Source organism: Carettochelys insculpta, chromosome 1 (assembly GCF_033958435.1).
Source record: "Carettochelys insculpta isolate YL-2023 chromosome 1, ASM3395843v1, whole genome shotgun sequence".
Lineage (NCBI taxonomy): Eukaryota > Metazoa > Chordata > Testudines > Carettochelyidae > Carettochelys > Carettochelys insculpta.
The window spans coordinates 204,892,941-204,913,130 of record NC_134137.1 but is presented as its reverse complement, the minus strand read 5'-3'; the positions used below and the strand labels follow the sequence as shown (position 1 = coordinate 204,913,130).

General features: G+C 50.6%; 1 protein-coding gene across 1 annotated transcript in view; it reads left to right on the top strand.

Moving 5' to 3' along the window:
• The window catches only part of CD247 (CD247 molecule), a 93,817-nt gene that overhangs the window by 57,639 nt on the left and 15,988 nt on the right, over nucleotides 1-20,190 (top strand). Inside the window, exons 2-3 of the mRNA XM_074983490.1 lie at nucleotides 8,025-8,131; nucleotides 18,319-18,372. Of these exons, the coding sequence (XP_074839591.1) occupies nucleotides 8,025-8,131; nucleotides 18,319-18,372 (161 nt within the window). The remainder of the gene's footprint in view (nucleotides 1-8,024; nucleotides 8,132-18,318; nucleotides 18,373-20,190) is intronic.

Here is a 20,190-nt window from a genome sequence, read left to right as displayed (position 1 = left end):
CACTTCAACCCCGCATTTTTGTATGCTTTGATATTAAGTGAGAAAATAAACTAAGCCAAACAATATTTTTTTCCTTCACAAAAGAGGCTCAGCACTAAAAGTCAGAAGTGGAAATAGGGTTGTGCCTGCTGATCCCTAAAGTAAAGCCAGCACGGATACAGCCCATACACACTCCGGGGCAGGACCCACCATCTGCCTCTGGATTTAGATTTCCTGGAAAAGACTACCCTTACAACAAGAATTTCAATAGACATGGGTGCTACACTGAAAATTCAATGGATCATAAAATCAGTTATGACTTGAGGGCTGAAAGCTCACCAACTCTAGCCAGCCCTGACATGACCACTCAGGGAGATCCCCAAATATAGCCAGTCCCTTGGCCTTTGGATAAAGCCCATACAAGAATTTGCTCTGAGCGCACAGCCACTCTAAAACCAAAGTAGTATCATCTCTTGCCCAAAGATTGTGTCCAGGGAGGGAGACTCCCCCACGCAATGGCCAAAAACCCCCCGACTACAGCCAGCCCCTGAAAATCATGACCGCTGAGGGACATTTTCCCCTGGAGGAAAAAAGGCCCTTGAATAATAGACAGCTCCCCAATAGCCAAGTTGCTGAGGTGGACTTTCCCTGACTGGCTACAGGACCCTCACCACGCACAAGCTGCCTAGCACCTTGCACAGCAGGTCCTTTTGTTGGTTCAGGGTCAGCCATGTGATGCGGCCGGGTGTGGGAAGTGCCAGACTGCGTGGCACCCCTAGGGGGAGGGCAGGGAGAGGATGTGGGGGGCAGGACAAAATGTAAGCACCAGAAAAGAAGTTTCTCATCCAAGCATGATCCTCATCCACAGACTAGCTGCCACGTGATGCGGGCATGGGAAAGTTCCAGACTGCGTGCGCCTCTCTGGGAGGGAGAGGAGGGGATGTGGCAGGTCAGGACAAAATGTAAACGGCTGAAAAGAAGTTTCTTGTCCTATCATACAAACACGACCTTCCCCCCCCCACACACAGCCTAGCTGCCACGTGATGGGGTGGAGGATGAGCAGCGGCTGGTGCCAGGCAGTGCAGGGCGGGGGAAGAGGCAGCTAGTGGAGGTAGACACAGAACCACAGACCCCACAGGCATGCTAGCAGCAAAGAAAGAGAGAAACTTTTTTTTCAGCCTCACATGACCCTACAGCCACGGGCTTCCAGGTGCCAAACTGAAACGGTCTTTCTGTTGCCTAATACCTCTGCACCTGAGAGCAGTGGAGATGGAAGAGGCCAGGGCGGAGAGATGTGGGGCAGATAGGGGACATTTCTGGAGGCTAATGAATTCGATTTAAAGACATGGTGCTTCCACACTAGCCTTCAGTCGGAATTTTAGATTTGACCTGAACACTCCACCCAGCAGGTTCTGACGATATCATGCTATCGACGTTATATCGATTTTAGTGCTCCATAAATCGAGCTAATGGCATTTGCAGTGCGGGCAGGCACTCGGAAAAATCAGGCTAACTGACTTCAAATCGATATTATCTCACTGTGCAGATGCAGCCTAAGTGGCCCTCCAGGTTCCTTTACAATTGAATGTAAAGCTTCTTGCTGCCAACAATGTAGCCAGAATGTTTACAGGTTCTGATAGTGTGTTCATCACGGCAGCATCTGAACATCTTACTTTAAATAAGCCTGTGATTCAGCAGCTTGTGTACATGTGGCCGATGTGACTGTGCCTCACCTGCCTATTTAACTTAAGTATGGGCTTTGCTGTGTTGAGGCCCAACTGAGCAAGACGGGGGCTCCTGCTTGCTGAAGTGTTAGCGGGCTGGGTTGGTGGCCCACTCTTCAGCACTGAAGCACCTAGATTCCCTTAAACCACAGGGTTGAAACCTGGCAGCATCAGATCTCCTTTTTTGCTGTTCTGAGGAAGATAAAAGAGTTTCTTGAAGCTTTGTGAAAAGCCTGTAAAATTCACCCTCTGGGCAAACAAGTCAAATCCCACAGCACTTTTGGCAGGAGGGGTTTGTCTTGGCATCCTGGCCAGTTCCCCTCTGGCCTTCGGCGGCATCTGTATTTAGGTTATGAAACAGCCTAAAGAGCCCCTCTTGGTTCAACGTACCACCTTAGAACAGTAGGCTCTGTTCTATTAGCACTAACCAGGCCCTAGGAGACACTGGAGAGCGGCAGTTGCGAAAACTTTTTTCCTCATTTTAGAGGATGAGCCGCTGTTGTGAGGCTGCCCGTCTCCGGCTCTACGTCAGTGGGAGGGGTGCGGGGGTGTCTGCGTGCTGCCTGTATGTGTGTATCAGATAGATAGATGACTGGGAGATAAGCCCCTAGGATTGCAACATAGCACAGGAAACCTTGCGCTCAAGAGACACAGCTGTCAGCCCTGAGTGGAGGGGTTGAAACTGTTCTCTGTAACCACACCGAGCACTCAGGCTGTGTTCAGAGCTGAGCTCTACTTTGACTTCAGCATGGCCCCTCTCTCTCTCAGGCCCACAGGCTTCCTCTCCTTTAGTTACTATGTCACCCAATAGTGTGGTGGTGGTTTGTTTTTTGTTGGTGTTTTGCGAAGAAGAAGGTGCACTGGGTTACCCTCAGGGGAACTAGGAACAGGTTCTCGTCCTTGCTGTGTGGCCTACAAATGCTGAGGTAGCTTCAAGCTGCCTCTGGAGGCCAAATCCCACTAGTCAATGAAGACTTGGGTGTTATAGTAAGTCTGCAGCAGAAAAAAAGAGAGCGGCTGCTGCCCCTGACCACCTGCTGTGGAGGGGTAGGTTACTTCTTGTGGGAGGAGCATGTGTCTGTGAGAGGAAGCAGAGCGCAAACTTCTCCAGGGGTCTAGGCTGGGCTGGGCGGAAGCCTGGCTAGCAGCTTTCAACATTAGGTGCGTTCCATGGTGTCGTTCACGCCTTCTGTTACAAAACTCTCCATGACTCTTTCCTTCCAGCTTGTCCACTTTGTGTCATTCCGTGTCTTCCCCGCATCCTGCTGCACTCTGGCTACAGTGCGGGCCTCATACACCTCGTGCATTGGCCTTAGACTTCCACTGAGCATTTACGGGTATGATCAAAAGCACCATACAGCTAATCCTCACAATGCCCCAGTGAGGGAAGTGGGTAAATATCCCCATTCTACTGGTAGTACAGCTGGGACATAAACCTGCAGTTACTCAATCAAGGCCATGCACTGAGTGAGCAGCAGAGCCAAATTAGAGCTCAGCCCCCTCCTTATTGCCTTTCCAAGGGTGGGAAAATCTGACAGTCCTGAGCTCATCCACAAAATCCTAATTATCTTTGCATTTCAAATGCCTCCTAGAGACTTAATTGTGTGTGTTGCCCAAGGTGCACTTGCTGACTCCCTGTGACACATTTCAGGATTAATCTGACAATGGCTTACATATTTAAAATATTAAAATTACAGTACTTCCTCTCTCTCCCCTCTCATCCTCTATCTTTAAGCTCCTCAGGGCAGAGATTGTGTTGTGTTCTCTGTTCAGAAAACACCTTGCACTACCTTGCCCTATTTAGACCACCAACAGGTGTTGAAACTAGGACACTGCCCCTGCCCCCCACCCCCACCTTGCTTTAAAAATGTAGCTGTCCATTGTTGGGAGCAGCAGCCAATTCATAAACCTCTAGGACAGGGTCAGCAGCCCCTGGCAGATGTGCCAAGAGTGGCACGTGAGGCGGGAGTTCATCCCTCCTCTCCCATATATCTGAGGGCTTGCTCAAAGCCTGTGGATTAACAACAGACCAGCTAATGCTACCATCTACCACTTAAGTGGTAAAGCTCTGTATCTGAAGCTATTGGTTAATGAAGCTGTTGTAGGTAGGACTATTAGTGACTTTTAAGTGTATCACCGGTACTTGGCCCATATATAGCCGTCAAAAGGTCACATTTAGGCACACCGCCTCAGAAAGGTTGCTGATCCCTGCTCTATGGCTTGGCCTCTAGGGGGAAGCGTGTAATATACTCTGGACAGCAGAATACCTGGGACCTGTGGGCATTACTCCAAATAACAATATTAACTGAGCCGCATCTACTTTTTTTTTTTTAAGGACAGGAATCTTACAGGGACGTTATTAAATGTTTTTCACAGATTTTGAAACTTCAGTAGGTGTGTATGTGAGAGAAGTCAAAAATGGTTATTGTCCAGTGTATGTCATTGTATTTATCTCAGTATGTTAATATATGAGAGAGAGTGAATGAAAACCGACACATTCACTTATTGTCCATAGTGAGCCAGTGATGCACGATTATGCCTGAAAGCAAAAATATCCCCTCCTTTTAAGTCATTTAAAATAAATGTAGCCGGGCATAAGACTGCAGCTTCTGTGGTTATTCCACACATCAATAAATCATTTATCAAAGCCAAAAACGCCCGTTTGTCAAAAGATGATAATGGTAACAGGAAGCCTGAGTTGTAAAATAAGCCATTTCAGAGGCCTGCTCATGGTTTAATTCCCTTTTTGTTTCAAAACAGCTAAATAGCTATTTCCATGTTCATTGTGTATTACATATGGTACATTAGTATACACTACAATAGGTGGTTCTCCCACAAGGGAGCTCTGGTCTATACGTGTGGTGGTCTGGGTAGACCTCTTTGTGTGGTCATCTGAGCAGCTCTACAGCAGGTTCATTCCCTGCAACTGCCCCCTCCTGCCATTGGCTAGTCTGGTTGTTGCTCTCTGCTGTGGTGGTGGTGGAGTAGGAGCAGGCTGTCCGTAGGCAGTTATCCTGTTAGCTCTGGCAGGCTAGGCTGTGGTCCCTCCTTGCCTGCCATTTGCTTTTTTCCAGTTCATCTCCTGATCATTAGGTCCTGACGGCCCAGTTCAGTAAACCCTCACAAACAGTATCATCTTTCAAAACAAAAAGCAGTCAAGTAGCACTTCAAAGACTAGCAAAATAGTTTATTAGGTGAGCTTTTGTGGGACAGACCCACTTCTTCAGACCAAAGCCAGACCAGAACAGACTCAATATTTAAGACACAGGGAACCAAAAACAGTGATCAAGGAGGACAAATCAGAAAAAAATGATCAAGGTGAGCAAATCCGAGAGTGGAGGGGTGAGGGGAGGGAAGGTCAAGAATTAGATTAAGCCAAGTATGCAGACGAGCCCCTGTAGTGACTCAGAAAGTTCCCATCCCGGTTCAAACCACATGTTAATGTGCCAAATTTGAATATAAAAGCCAGCTGGGCTGTTTCTCTTTGAATAGCTGTGCGAAATCTGATCCAAATGACAGAGACCAAAAACTACAAGATCTTTACCAAATATTCATAAACCTGAATTACCCACCAGGAGAAGTAAAAAAAAAAAATCGACAGGGCCAGACGCATACCCAGAGACCAGCTACTCCAAGATCTGCACAAAAAAGCCAAGAACAGAACACCACTGGTCATTACCTACAACCCCCCAACTCAAACCATTGCGACAAATTATTAAAGACCTTCAACCTATCCTTAATCAGGATGCCACACTCCAGAAGGCCCTGGGTGACATGCCTGTTCTCTCCTACAGACAACCTCCCAACCTGATGAGGATCCTCACAAACAGACCCAGTCTATACCCCAGGAATACCAGTCCTGGAACCTTTCCCTGAAACAAAGCCCGCTGCCAGCTTTGTCCACATATCTTCTCTGGAAATACCATCACTGGACCTAACCAGGTTACTCACAGAATCACAGGCACTTTCTCATGTTCCTCTACTAACATCATATATGCCATCATGTGCCAACAATGCCCAGATGCTTTGTATATTGGACAGACTTCTAACTCCCTTAGACAAAGGGTCAACGGGCACAAAACGGACATCAAAACACTCCAGATCCACAAACCAGTTAGTCAACATTTTAATGGAATGGGGCACATTAAAACTGTGGTGTTCACAGTAATAAGGATTTGCTGGGTTTGACCCTTTAGTTCGGATGGTGTGCTCTTTTTTTTCTGATAGTTTTTTCAAGGATCTTGAGATTCATCAGCAGGCTGAACATCAAGTGACTTAGTTCGGAATTTGTTATCCATCCTTACTTCTGGCTACGTTTTGTGTCTTTTAATAATAGTGCAATGGGTGTATAAGGTTCAGACACATCTGTGCTCATTCAAGCAGAGCAAATGTAAGGAGTACTATAGAATCTGAGTTGCAGACACCTCTGCAATAGAGCTTGTTCGTAACTCTGAACAAAATGATCAGAGTCTCTACAAGCTGATTTATTACTCTCCCAGTTCAAAGCATGACCTATCCTGAAAGCGTAAGCGTCTGTAAGCATGTGAAAGGTTTTGGATTGAATGTCAACCTGTAGTTTAGAGAAATCATTTTAATGTATTGACTGTTTTATCTGCCTCGGTATAAACCTCCCTTCAGATTAAACCTAACTAACAGCACATATGTGTGTCCTGGAATAAAATGCATATAGCATCTACAACAGAATTTACAATTGTATTAGCAAATGTGGAAAAAATGACTAAAAGCTTAAGTGTGCATACACTCTCAGAATGAATACCGTTCTTCAAATCCATCGGCATTAATTCACTGGGCACTTTGATCCTCCAGAAGGCACATCTTGTATTGATGGCTGGTACAGAAGTAAACGTTTAACTGAAAAAAAAATGCTGTAACTAGAGCTTTTTAGAGTGAGTGACCTGTATGGAACACAAATCAGAATACCTATACAACATATAAAACATTCTAGTCTGTAAAGGTTCCTATACTGCCTCATGAAGCCTAGTCTCGGAGTCTGTTCCAGTAATGCATTAAGCAAAGTGTGACTAACATCTGTCATTTGTGGTGCATGGAAATTGCTAGACTGGCTCAGATTCAAGGACCATCTAGTTCAGTATCCTGCCTGACGGTGGCCAGTAGCAAACTGTAGAGAGAAAGGTGCAAGAACCCTGCTGTAGCAGATGTAAGTCTCATTCTGGTCTCTAATAGAGGTTGGCTTAGACCCTGAAGCACAAGGTTGTGTACCTCTTCGAAATATGTATCATAATCAATGACGTTTGAATCTTGACCTAAGCAACATCTGGTGGCAACAAGTTCTAGAATTTTAATTACATGTTTTTGCGCAAAAGTATTTCCTTGTGTCAGTTTTGAATTTGCCACCCTTAATTTCATTGTGTTATGGAACCGGGAGAATATCATTACCTAACCTCTTATGTCTACAGCATTTTATATACTTTTTCTCCTTCTTATTCATCTCCTTTCCCAGGCAAGCAATCTTGGACATTTTCTGTGGCCTTGATAGTTTTTGTCACCCTTCTCCTGAATTCCCTCTAATTCTGCAATTCAGATAACGTTACTTTCCTCCATTCCCAGGAAAGATGCAGCTTTCTCTGCTTTTAGTTTACATGGTAGCCTTTCCTTTGCTGATGGTTTTGGACTCAGCTCATGACCTAAGAGTGCTCCGACTTCTCAACCTGAACTGTTGTCTCCGCAGCTGAAATTCTCAGCTCTGCTTCTCCTTTTGGTTCTCTCTGAACAGGTGTCATTATGATTGTAATAGGTGCCACTGGAGACAGGGCAGTCTGCTGCCTGTCATGAGATGGGACCGGGATGTAATCTTAACCACATCATGTAACTGGGGTCAGGCCATACATACTAGGTCTATACAGACATACTGTTCACAACTTTGTCGCCATGACTCCTGCAGGGGGTAATACTGGATTCTAATGACTGACTTGATGGGTAACAGTTGTGTATGTGAGCCTTCTTCAGAGAGCTGCGTTATAGGTGATCTTTGTCCATAGATATGCAGATAACCTAGTCACCAGCTAAATTACACACATACCACAGGCAATAGAACTTGGACTTTCTGCTTCATAACAGTCACTTTCAGCCTCTTGAGCTAAGAGTCTTCCTTTATGTGCAGTTGTCTTAGGGCTTTTGTGTCCTTTGTAGGCCTCAGCCGCTATGGCAATACATAATCATGTGCACTGAAGTGGCTTTTGCTTTTGTGAGGAAAAGGCAGCAATGCCACGTACACACAAGTCTGTATATTATAATCCAAAGGACCTTGTTTTCACAAATGTACCTGGTATTTCCATACAGGTGCTACACCGATTCCGGGACTGACAGACCCAAGACTGTGCTACATACTGGATGGGATCCTCTTCATCTATGCAGTCATCATTACAGCTCTCTTTTTGAAAGCTAAGGTCAGTGTAATTGACAGACTGGCTTCTCAAAGCCCTTGAACAGTTTGGTGTTTGTCACATATTCCAGGATGTCTGTGGTCTGTGAAGGGGTTGAGGAAGTAAGACGTCCTTGGATAGTTGCACGTTTTGAAAGATGATGTGTAATCCTATGGTCTTTTGGCTCCCATTGCAAATGAGAAGTGCTGAGTTTGCTGTTGAATTGTTGTAATGCCTGAGAACTTGTTGCTGCACACGGGGACCTGGTGGGAGTGAATGCAATCCTGTGTTTAAGCGCTGAAGATGTCAGGAAAGCATGGCAGAGTTATTGTAACTCCCTTTGTGATAACGTCTTTCCTTTCCTGAAGTGGGCTGCCAGCACACTTAATTGCTTTTTGTTTTTCTAGAGCAGGGCACAGAAGTGCATGAATGCCAAACAAAATGCATTTCGTCTCTCCACCTTAGAATTTTCAGGTGACTTTTGGCTCATGCCCCACCTTCGGCCTGGTCTTTGGGCTAAGTAGCAACATAAAGAACAATGCCAGCTGGCCCCAGCCTGATAGTGCCTCGTTCAAGCAATGGTCAGAGTTCTTCCTGCCTCTGGGCAACACAAGAGTCCCAGGATCATGGGTCCTTTCCGAAGGACTCTAACACACTCTGCTGACAGAGGAGGAAATGTGGGCTTGGAGGCTACTGTGAGCACATTTTTATTGTTGGTATGACATGGGACCCAGTCAGGGAAATGAAAAGACAGTCCCTGCTGCAGAAAGATCACTAACATCACTATCTCAACTTTTGTCAAGACAAAATCATTGTATAAACCAGACAGACAATGGGCATAGGGGACAAAGTAACAGTAAATGTGGATGCTTTTGCAATATAAACGGCAGCATCTGCTTGCCGTGGCACAAGGCAGTCTCTGCGAGTGATGGTGCTCACAAGCATTACAGCACTGGAAGAATCTGAAGAAGGATAGAGTAGTATGTCTACTGATTGTGGTGGGGAATATTTTTTTCATTGTAAACAAGGCTTGGTGTGGGAGAAGTAAAGATAGGCCATTTCTTCCCTGAAAGGGCATTGTGTCAGAGGGATAGATGGAAACTTGAACACCAGTGTTGGGGAGACACTAATGGAAGAAGACCTCCAAGGTCAGCTGTTCCCAAATTGCCAACCTCACTAGACTGTTTTGCTGAAAAGTCTCAGATGTGACCTCTCCCTGAAGGGGCGGAATGGAGAAGAAACATCACTCTCCTTGGTCCAGAGCTGCAGAGGTATTTTAGCCTCCTAACGTTCACTGACGTCAATGGACCCCCTACGTCCCTTCGTGGTTTGGGTCCTCGTTAAGTCTGCACAGTGCTCTGATGCTACAGTGGTGGGCACGGTACAAGCGGCTTGTATGGAATGGGAAGGAGAAGTGGAGTCAGCACTGAACGGGCTCATACCTCTGAAAATAATTGAGAGAGTGTGATCAGTGGGGGTGAGGGCAGAGGACTAAGTCAGGAACAGTGTGTTTGTGCTGAGGAAAAATCCCAAGCTTAAACTATTTAAAAAAGTAAAACCACTATGTTGGCTGTCAAACTGGGGACTGGCAATGGAGACATGAAGTTGCAGGAGGCTTGGGCACCAGCTGGGACCTGTAACAGGGGTGAGTGGGCAATGCTGGGCCGCTGGGGCCTCTCATGGTGGTCCAGTGACCCATGAAAGGAGTTGGTGACTTCAGTTCAATTCCCTCCAGAAGCACACGTAAGGATGGCAGGGGAAAGCAGCCCCTCCCCTTTCCTGCTAAAAGCAGAGGGGAACTTCCTCTTCCTGGCTTAGGTGAGCAGCTCTTCCTCCACATCTCTGCAATCTTGCTCTGTGAAGTCCCTCTCTGGTGTCAGTCTACTCTAGTCTATGGGTTCAGCCCAAAAGCCATTCAAAATGGGCACCTTCCCTATTAGTCACCCAGAGAAAAGCCCAGGATTGGAGGTGTCTTGAATTAGATCTCTCTTCTTATGAGCCCATCCCAGGCAGGGCTGAGATGTGCTGGATGGGGCTGGCAGAGCTGCTGGCACTCATCTGTTCCATATATAAAATGTGTCTCAAGGCCGCCTGTCCACCAGGAAATTCCAAAGGGAAAGAGCTTTGGAAAAAATGAACAGAACTTCTCAGTGGCAGAAGATTCCGCCCCCCCTCCCCCCCGCCATTATACAATCCGACAGACGGATGACAATGCCGCTGCTCTAGGACCGCATGTCTGTGTGAGCCTGCCGCAAGGAAGAGACAGACAGACCCTCCCCCTCATGCATTGTATTTAACTGCAGGAGTCCTGGACCCTGCCTGCTACTGGGGAGAGTGGTCATGGTGTGGGGGGGGGGAAAGGGCTCAGGAAAATTGCCCGGGAGCAACAAGATGCTGAAGCAGAGGTGAACTAGCCCAGCAGTTGCTTGTTCCCAGCAATGATCCCCTCCAAAGCTTGAAATTAAAGTGAGAGAAATTCAGCCCCCTTCGAAGAGTAAACCTTAGAGACAGAGTTGCTGAATGTGATGAATATTGGCAGCAGGTGCAACTAACCTGCTTGCCGACATCCTAGGCAGTCGATTTTCATGCCATGAGATGGAATGGCTTGCCTTCTGCAACATGTCTAGCTGTTAACTAATAATAATTCCCTGTTAGCAAATAAGTTGCTGCTTCAGCGAAGAAGGCACCAGGGGGACAGACAATCCCTGGTGCCATTCCACTTATTTAGGATGGACCTAAATTGGAATTGGCAGTCTTCCCAGTGCCATTGTTTAGTTTTGATTTCCCTCAGTAAGAGGAGTTAGTATACCCAAATCCCTTCGACACGGTGGTGGGCCCGCTAGGACAGAGATCCTCAACTAAAGTAGCAAAAAAGAGCAATTTTTTTTCCGGTTTGGTAAAATACTCACTAATTTGAGAGCCTTAGTGCATGTAAATATGAGCTGGTCCTTAATAAATAACCTCAAACCGTAGTTTTCGTAACCCCCTGTTTTAAGAACAGCGCGCACACGCTGACTTGTAATGTGATACATGTTTACTGTAGGACAGTCAAACTTTTTACATGTTCTATTTCCTCCCACTTCACATGCATGTTTGTACCACTGTCTTCCTGCCCTTCACTCCTGAATCTGCTTGCTCTCTAGAGGACACTAGGGGGCGTTATCCAACATTTGTAGATCACATATCGCTTGCTCTTTAGGTATGAGTTCTTCATTTCTGGGGCTTTTAGACATTGAAATCAAAAATAATCAGGAGGGTGTTTTTTTTTTTTAAACTTTGCAATTATAGTGTTGGGAGCCACAAAGAAATCCTTAAAGAGCCACATGTGGTACCAGAACTGCAGGTTGCAGACCCCTGCTCTAGGACGTGGGGTGCATGTCTACAAAGTTCAGTACATTCCTGCAGCGCAAATCCCTTGCCGCAAATCACTGTTTACAGCCAGAAGGGACAATAAAATAATCTAATCTCCCAGATATCAGAGGCTAGTAACTCTCACTCTGATACCCCTGTATCAAGCCTTGAGCCCTTCCTGAGTAGACAGACCCGCCAGTGAACTTTTAGCACATAGGCATGTCTGGACTAGAAAACTTTTTGTGTCACGCTTTCTCAGGTAGAACATTGACTGGAAAGAGACTTTGCTGAATTCCCCAGGAAGCCCAGAAAAGCTTCAGTGGGATTATACATTAACCATTTCTCAAGGAGTTGTAACACTATGGCTACGTCTACATGTGAAGCCTACATCGAAGCAGCCTATTTCGATGTGGCGACATCGAAATAGGCTCTTTCGATGAATAGCATCTGCACGTCCTCCAGGGCTGGCAACGTCGATGTTCAACTTCGACGTTGCGCAGCCCAACATCGAACTAGGCGCAGCGAGGGAACGTCTACACGCCCAAGTAGCACACATCGAAATAGGGATGCCAGGCACAGCTGCACACAGGGTCACAGGGCGGACTAGCGCTTCCGGGGCAACAGCTAGCCGCTACCTTAAAGGGCCCCTCCCAGCCACACTCAGCCTGCACAGCACACGGTCTGAGGAGCCATAGGCACACAGACCCCGGGCGCCGCAGTCATGGACCCCCAGCAGCAGCAGCAGCAGCAGCAGCTAGAGGTCCACCCAGCCCTCCCGGCAGGAGCAGGGCTTGCCCTGACCCATGCCATGTGGGAGGCAGCTGAGCACCTCCTTGCCCCGGGGAGGAGATGCCCCCAGGGCAGCAGGGCTCAACCCCTACCCCTGCAGCACCCCGCCCCACCCCCGCCTCACACGCCGGCGGCTGTGGAGCTACCCACCAGCACCGACTGGTGGGAGCGGCTGGTGCTTGGGGAGTGGGACGACGACCACTGGCTCAGGAACTTCAGGATGACCCGGCAGACATTCCTGGAGCTGTGCCAGTGGCTCACCCCCGCACTCAGGCACCAGGACACTGCCATGCGGCATGCCCTCACAGTGCAGAAACAGGTCGGCATCGCTGTCTGGAAGCTGGCCACTCCGGACAGCTACCAATCCGTGGGCCAGCAGTTTGGTGTCGGCAAGGCCGCCGTTGGGGCTGTCTTCATGGAGGTAAGCGAACCCACGGGGGGAGGGCAGGGCAGGGGAGGGGAGGCCAGGGCAGGGCAGGGCATGGGGGCCAGGGCATGGGGGGCAGGGCAGGGCATGGGGGCCAGGGCAGGGGGGCCAGAGCAGGGCAGGGCAGGGCCACGCACACCCTGCTCACCCCTCATTGGTGCTGTCCCATGTGCTTTCTCTGCAGGTTGTGCGTGCCATCAACGCCATGCTCCTGCACAGGCTCGTGAGGCTGGGGGACCCAGATGCCACCATCGTGGCCTTTGCCACCCTGGGCTTCCCCAACTGCTTCGGGGCTCTGGATGGGACTCACATCCCCATCCGCGCCCCGCATCACAGTGGAGGACGATACCTCAATCGAAAGGGCTACCATTCTGTCGTCCTCCAGGCCTTGGTGGACAGCCAGGGACGTTTCCAGGACATTTACGTGGGCTGGCCTGGCAGCACCCACGACGCCTGGGTTTTCCGGAACTCGGGCCTGTGCCGCTGGCTGGAGGCGGGGACCTACATCCCCCAGCGGGAGATCCCTCTGGGGGACACCACCATGCCCTTCTGCGTCATCGCAGATGCGGCATACCCCCTCCGGCCGTGGCTCATGCACCCCTACACGGGCCATCTCTCCGCTAGCCAGGAGCGCTTCAACGACCGCCTGAACCACGCGCGCCAGGTGGTGGAATGCTCATTTGGCCGCCTGAAGGGATGCTGGAGATGTCTCCTGACTGGCCTGGATGCGGGCCCCAACAACATCCCCCAGATTGTGGGTGTCTGCTGCGCCCTGCACAATTTGGTCGAGAGCAAGGGGGAGACCTTCTTCCAGGGCTGGGCTGCGGAGGCCGGCAGGGCACATGTCCAGCCACCTGCTGCCCCCAGTCGGCAGGTGGACCCCGAGGGGACCCGGGTCCGGGAGGCCCTGCGGCCCACTTCGATGAACAGGCCGCAGGGTGAACTCTGCCCAGGCCCCCTACTGCCCGCCCCTTCTTCGCCCACACCATGGAGCACCCCACCGCCCGCCCCTCCCACTTTTCCTGGACAAATGACAGCACGCACTTGTGGCTGAACGTAAACTTTTTTTTTTCTTTCCGAAACTTTTTTTTTTTGATGTAAATAAATATGTGAACCACAAACAGAAAACTATGTACAAACGTTCAACAAAAGCAATATGTACAAAAATAAAACAATACAAAAAAACAACTGTCTGCCATAATAAAAAGAAAACTAGGGAGGATAAAGGGGAGAACTATGTACATGGGGGGGACGGGGCAAACGGGGGGCCGAAAAAAACAGGGTCCAACTATATACAAGGGGGGGGGGGCCACGTCCCGGGCCCCTCGCCCCTATAGCTCGGCACTGGGCGTGGCCGGCCGGGAGCCCCGTTGCGCTCGCAGCCTGGTCCGTGGCTGGGTGGGAGCAGGCTGGACCGGAAGGTATGGTGGCCGGTGAGTGTCAGGTGGCTCCAGGGGTCCCTCGGCGCTCCGGCCCTCGCGGGTGGGTGGCGGGGCGACGGCGGACGGGCCGGCGACAGGCGGAGCAGCTGGTGGTGGGGCTGCAGGAGCAGGCAGGGCGGGCGATGTTTCGGCCGGTGCGGCATGGGGGGCCAGGTAGTCCACCAGGCGATTAAATGTGTCCATGTAGGCCCCCCATGCCTCCTGGCGCCAGGCCAGCGCCCGCTCCTGCAGCTGGAGGTGCTGCTCCGCGACCTCCAGCTGCCGACGGTGGATGGCCAGCAGCTGGGGGTCCGTCGCCGTCGGCGGTTGGAGGCGCGGGGTCTGCCGTCTAGCCCGCTGTGGGGCCGGTCGGTCCTCGGCCGGGGGGGCTGCCCTGGAGCGATGGTCCCAGAGGGCTCTCCGGGACGACTGACGCCTCGCCGGCGCTCTCTTCCGGTCCTTCTGATGGTGCAGGTGCAGGACACAGGAGAGGATGGGGGGAAGAAGAATGGAGACAGGCGTTAGTGTGGGCCCCGAGCCGTGGCCTTTGTCCCCCCAGCCCTGTGCTGCAGGTTCCCCATCCCCGTCCCCGGGAGATGCTGCGGTGATGGATGGGGTTCAGGGGTCCCCCTGCCCTGCACCCCGTCCCCTGGTGGGAGCGACTCTCACTTCACCCCGCAGGGTCTGAGAGCAGGAGAGGTTTCTTAGGCCACAGATGCCCAGTTTCTCCCAGGAGTGACAGCACCAGCTGTCAGAAGAGACAGTCCTTCCAACCCGTCGTGGGGAGAAGACCCCAAGGGGTGCCCCTCGGGGATGCAGCTTTCCCCCTCCTCAGGCTGGCTGCCTTCCAGCTCTCCCTTCCCCTAGCCTCTACCTGTGGCCCCCGCCCTCGCCCCCCAAGTCCAAGCCAGCTTGGCTCCTCCCTCCTCTTTGTTCAGGGCAGAGGTGTCACCTGCCAGCTGTAGCCCCAGGATCCTCCTTTGCCCCTGGGAGCTATTCGGCTCTTGTTGCTCATATGTAGCCTGAGTCTCCCTTTGGCACTCCCCCCACTCCATCACATGCTGCTGCTGCGGGGTGTCCCACCCCCTCCTCCCGGGGGCCCCTCGAGGTTCCGCTCCCCCCTGCCCCGGGGATGGGGCATGGCACTGTCATGCGGGGTGGGCGGGGGCAGGGGCTGATGGCTGCAGTGCTGTGAGGGCCATGGCCCTGGTGTCCTTGGGGCCATGGCCATGTGAGCATGTGGGGGGCCCTGGACACATATCTCTTACCCCCGCCCCTCAAGCCCAGGGGTGTCAACCAGAGAGGGGTACCTACCTGTCGGTCCGCTCCCACGGTCCAGAGATCCCCGGGGGGTCGGAGGCCCTGCTGCTGCTCCGGGATGGCAGGAGGAGGATCTGCAGGCTGGATTCTGCGGAGGAGGAGCCCCCCTCCTCCTCCTCCTCCTGCCGCGATGTCCCTGGGGTGGCCTCCGGGGGGGGCCCCCGGGGTGTGGGGCTTGCCTCCAGGGCGGACTCTGTCTGCAGGGCCTGCTGGGGCTCTTCAGCCAAGGTGTCAAGGGTGGCCGGAGGGGAGGAGGTGTGCTGGGAGCCCAGGATGTCCCTGAGCTCCCTGTAAAAGGGTCAAGTGACGGGGGGCGGCCCCAGATCGGCTGGCCGCATCCCGGGCCCGGGAGTAACCCTGCTGCAGCTCCTTGACCTTACTCCTGACGTGGTCAGGAGTGCGGGCAGGGTGACCCTGGGCAGCCAGGCCGTCGGCCAGCCGAGCGAACGCATCCGCGTTCTGCCTCTTGCTCCCCATTACCTGGAGCACCTCCTCCTTGCTCCAGAGCCCCAGCAGGTCCCGCAGCTCGGCCTCCATCCAGGAGGGGCCCCGCTGCCGCTTCCCAGCCTGGCAGCCCCTCTGGCTGGGCTGGCTGCCCTGGCTCCCCTTGGGGGAGGTCCCCTGGGGGCGCTGGGGGGGCTGCCGGGCGGCCATCGCAGCTCTGTGGGGCTGAGGGTGGTGCAGGCTGGCCGCATGTGCAGGCTGCAGCCTGCACGTTCCCTCAGCTTCCTGCAGCGGAAGGGAGTGGGAGGGGACCTTTAAGGGGCTGCTCCACGCGGCCACCAGTGAGCTGAGGGGCTGGAGAGAGCGTCTCTCAACCCCCCAGCTGATGGCCGCCATGGAGGACCCGGCAATTTCGACGTTGCGGGACGCGGATCGTCTACACGGTCCCTACTTCGACGTTGAACGTCGAAGTAGGGCGCTATTCCGATCCCCTCATGAGGTTAGGGACTTCGATGTCTCGCCGCCTAACGTCGAAGTTAACTTCGAAATAGCGCCCGACGCGTGTAGATGCGACGGGCGCTATTTCGAAGTTAGTGCCGCTACTTCGAAGTAGCGTGCACGTGTAGACACAGCTTATAAGTGTTCTAGCTAACGGATTCATAGCGATGCCTGTGTCCACTGGAGGTGAGGTGGGGGAGAAATGAGCCAAAATGGTAGGTACAGCTGCCCTGTCAAGGTACGCTTGGTGTATTGGACATTGATTTAGTGCCTAGTGTACCCGATTTAAAATGGTGCTGGCAAAGCACCCACCTCAAGTTGCTGTCATGGCTTCCAGGGATGAAACTGCACTAGTAGAACTTGTAGGCTTGGGGCTTGGTTACCTGACATTCTTTCTTCCGGTGGTTATCAACTGTGCTAGTCAAGAGCAGCAGAGACGGAAGTAGAGTGCCCTCAATAAAAGTAAGAAGTTGCTGCTAGCAGGGTGCTCTGAATACCCTTTATGCTGACCCTCTGTTAATTATTATTATAATTACCAGATAATCTGGTGGAGCCAGATTTTTAATCTTCCAAGCAAGTGGCAAAGTTTGTCTCTTCTCTTACGTAAGTCTGTTGAGGAGTGTTTCATTTGCTGTGGACAGATTTATGGTGCAGGTCTGACTGTTCTATATTGTGGTTAATGTCTGGGATGGGACACTCGAGAGGCATGTTTTGAAAATGACTGAACAGGCAAAGCAAACTGACCTTGTAAACTCTGTTGTGGTTAAGAATGGGGTTTAGAACTGCTGTAGTTTACAGGGCTTGCCAAATAGCCAAAGGAAGCTAAGCCATTCCTTGGGTATGGGAAGGGAGACGAAATGGCAGACTCCAGGAACATAAACATGCGCTTTCTGCTGGTTTTCAGTGCATAAAGGAAATACGGACTTCTTAGGTCAAGCTGGTTTTGAGCTATGAGAGATGAAAACACTTGTACAAATTTGATGGCTTTCTATGTTTTGAGAAAGAAAACTCTGAACGCAAAAGTGGCTGCTTTCACGTGATTTCTTCCTCCCCCTATTTCCCTAAAACTGAGCCTGGGGAGGCCAAGGAAAAGCATGTATGGTTTCTTGCAAGTGCTATGCCGAGTAGGAGCACACAAATTTGGCCTTTATTTTTACATACTCATCCCCCAATCTATGTGCAGCAGCAGCAGCAGAAGGTGCGCTAGTCTGCAGACTTGAAATGGGTCATTGGTCTTCCAGCTCTTGATCCTGAAAGAGAAGGACCCTCTGCTGAGCAGGTGCTCAGCCCTTCAACTCCCACTGATGTGAATTGAAACTGAAAACATTTGGAAACATTCCACAGGTGCAAGACATGCTGTGGGGTGTGGGGCAGGAAAGGCCTCATTAATACTAGCAGGCTTTGCCCTCACGAGCAATTCTTCGGTAACAGACTGCAGGCACTGAGCCTGCAGTAACACTCTCCTGTGCCCATGCAGTGGAAGGGAAAATTTAGTACGAAATTGTGTTTGTTCCAGTGGCCTGTTGAAAGCATCATTAAAAAGGTGACAAATGCCTGAGAGGGAATGGAAATACAAATGACAGTTCCCTCTGGAAAGCAGGGCAAGGACTTGAATAGTTTCTTGACCCTTTTCGGCACCCCAGATGGTTAGGATTGTGAACCCTCCAGGACTGGCTGGGTGTCTCCTGGCAGCAGCACTGATCTCCCAGTGACTGTTGAAAGCACACCTGGAGATGTCAAGAGGATAGTTTAAGAAAATGATGTTGCATCATGTTTTGTGTGGGAAAATAGGCTGGCGGAGTTGGCAACCCTACAGATGGTAAATCCCTGGTGGCCCTGAATGGGCCATCACCTGTTAATCTGCAGGCATCCCACCTTAGGCAAGAATAACTTCCCCAAGGGGCTTTATCTACTATGCCACCATTGCTAGGGGCTCATTTTGCATTCTCTCTTTTTTCCAGTTCAGCCAAGGACCTGAACTCCAAGGGCTGCAGGACCAGAATGACGTGTATAATGTAAGTGACTGCTTCATCTGGCCATGCTCTCTCCTTCCCTCCAAGGTTTCTTTGGATGACATGTCTTCCCTCTGGCCTGACAGATCTCAGGATGGGCTGGATGAGGCAGACTAAGGTGGAACAATCACAATGGGCATTGGAGTAGCTGCAAGGGGAAGTGGCTGATGGCTCACTGGGGGGAAACTTCCTTCTCACTCACCAACAGAGCACTAGGTCCCTGGGTTAAGGCTTGACTCTAGTAATGTGGAAAAGATGCACTAGGCATGCTCATTCACCAGAAGCGCAGGAGCAATTAATTCCAGTATTGACCCAGTGCTCGCCAGCTGACAGATTCAGCCTGTCCAGTACACAGGTCGGTGTGTGAATCCCAGACCTCTGGCCCCAGCATCCACAAAACATGTATCCATCTGCATGTGCTTTCCTCTAGAGCGTAATGGACCTTCCAGTACTAACTTACACTGAATAATATGTACCTATTTGAGTCACCCCACTGACACTGCCTGAGTGTCTTTGCTGCTCAGAGTGGTAGGGAATCTGTGAATCTGGAATGCAACATTTCTAAGGTGAACTCTTCCCAGATTATTTTTTAACTGTTGCTTGAATGTTGTGTGGTGGGTTGCTGGAAAGGGAGTTGACCATAGCTAATCTGTAACGTACTGAGTCTGACCTCAGTGTTATAAAGAGCACTACACATGTACTAGTGATGGTACAACAGGGTCAAGCATTATACTATACTGGGTATTTTTACAAATGTGTCTTTTAAAAAAAAATTAAAAAAACAAAACAAAAACCCTCAGTGTCTCAACACATTCTTGAATTCCTGATAGTAAAATTCTAGTAAACCCACAAGAATTTCCTGTTTTACCTTTAGAAATAAAGGACTGTGGTTAAAGATTTATAAGCTAATATACTTACACTAATTTTTACCTGCTCTTCAGCTTCAGGTTGATGCTGAGGGATCAGTTTAGTGACATAGCTTATTTTCCTACCCACTTTCTTTCACCTTGCTAGTTTCTCTTTGCTGATAGCTTTTTGAGAGACCATATGATACAGCACAATGGCACAAGCCTTTCAACCATGAACACAGGCACTGTTGCAATAAACTTATGGAAAGGGGAAGAGAGATTCCCACTCTCCTGGTCTTAATTAACAAGAATTAATGTAGTCACCCTGAGAAGGGACCATGCGTGTAGTGATGTTTTTAACTGCCTCTCAGGCTTGGTGAGATCAGAGTACACAGAACATCCTATTGGCCAGTGATGGAAATTCATCCATTTCCTGCAGTTCCAGGTGGGATCACTGCAAACTAGAGGCTCACTGACCCCATAGGGGTCTAATACCCTATGCAGTTAACAGTCGGGGTTGGCTTTTACTTGACTCCGAGATATCCATGGCTGAATTTGGATCCAGCGTTACACTCCAAAGGGCAAAAACTCTATTCCACCATGTGTGTTGGCCTGCTGACCTCCTTGGGCCCTCTCCCCTATGTTTTCTGTCTGCCTGCAGGGACTGCTCCCCACTCATTGGTCCTAAGTCTGAATGAGGCATCCCCAAGTGCCCTCCATCACTTGATTCCCCAGGGATTTGGGGCTCTGCAAGGGCTAGTAATTGACTTGACCCTGTTCTCCCCATGGGGAGCAGCCACAGAAGGAAGCAGCACAAGCACTGCACCCCTGAGAACCTTTGTGCAGTTCCTTACGTGGCTCCACTCTAAGGACGCCGGGAAAGGTGGAGCCTGTGGCCCTTCCTCCTAGCAGACAGCAGGGATGTGTGTGAAATCAGGGGGATGAGGCAGAGGGATTTGGCTAAGATCAGAGC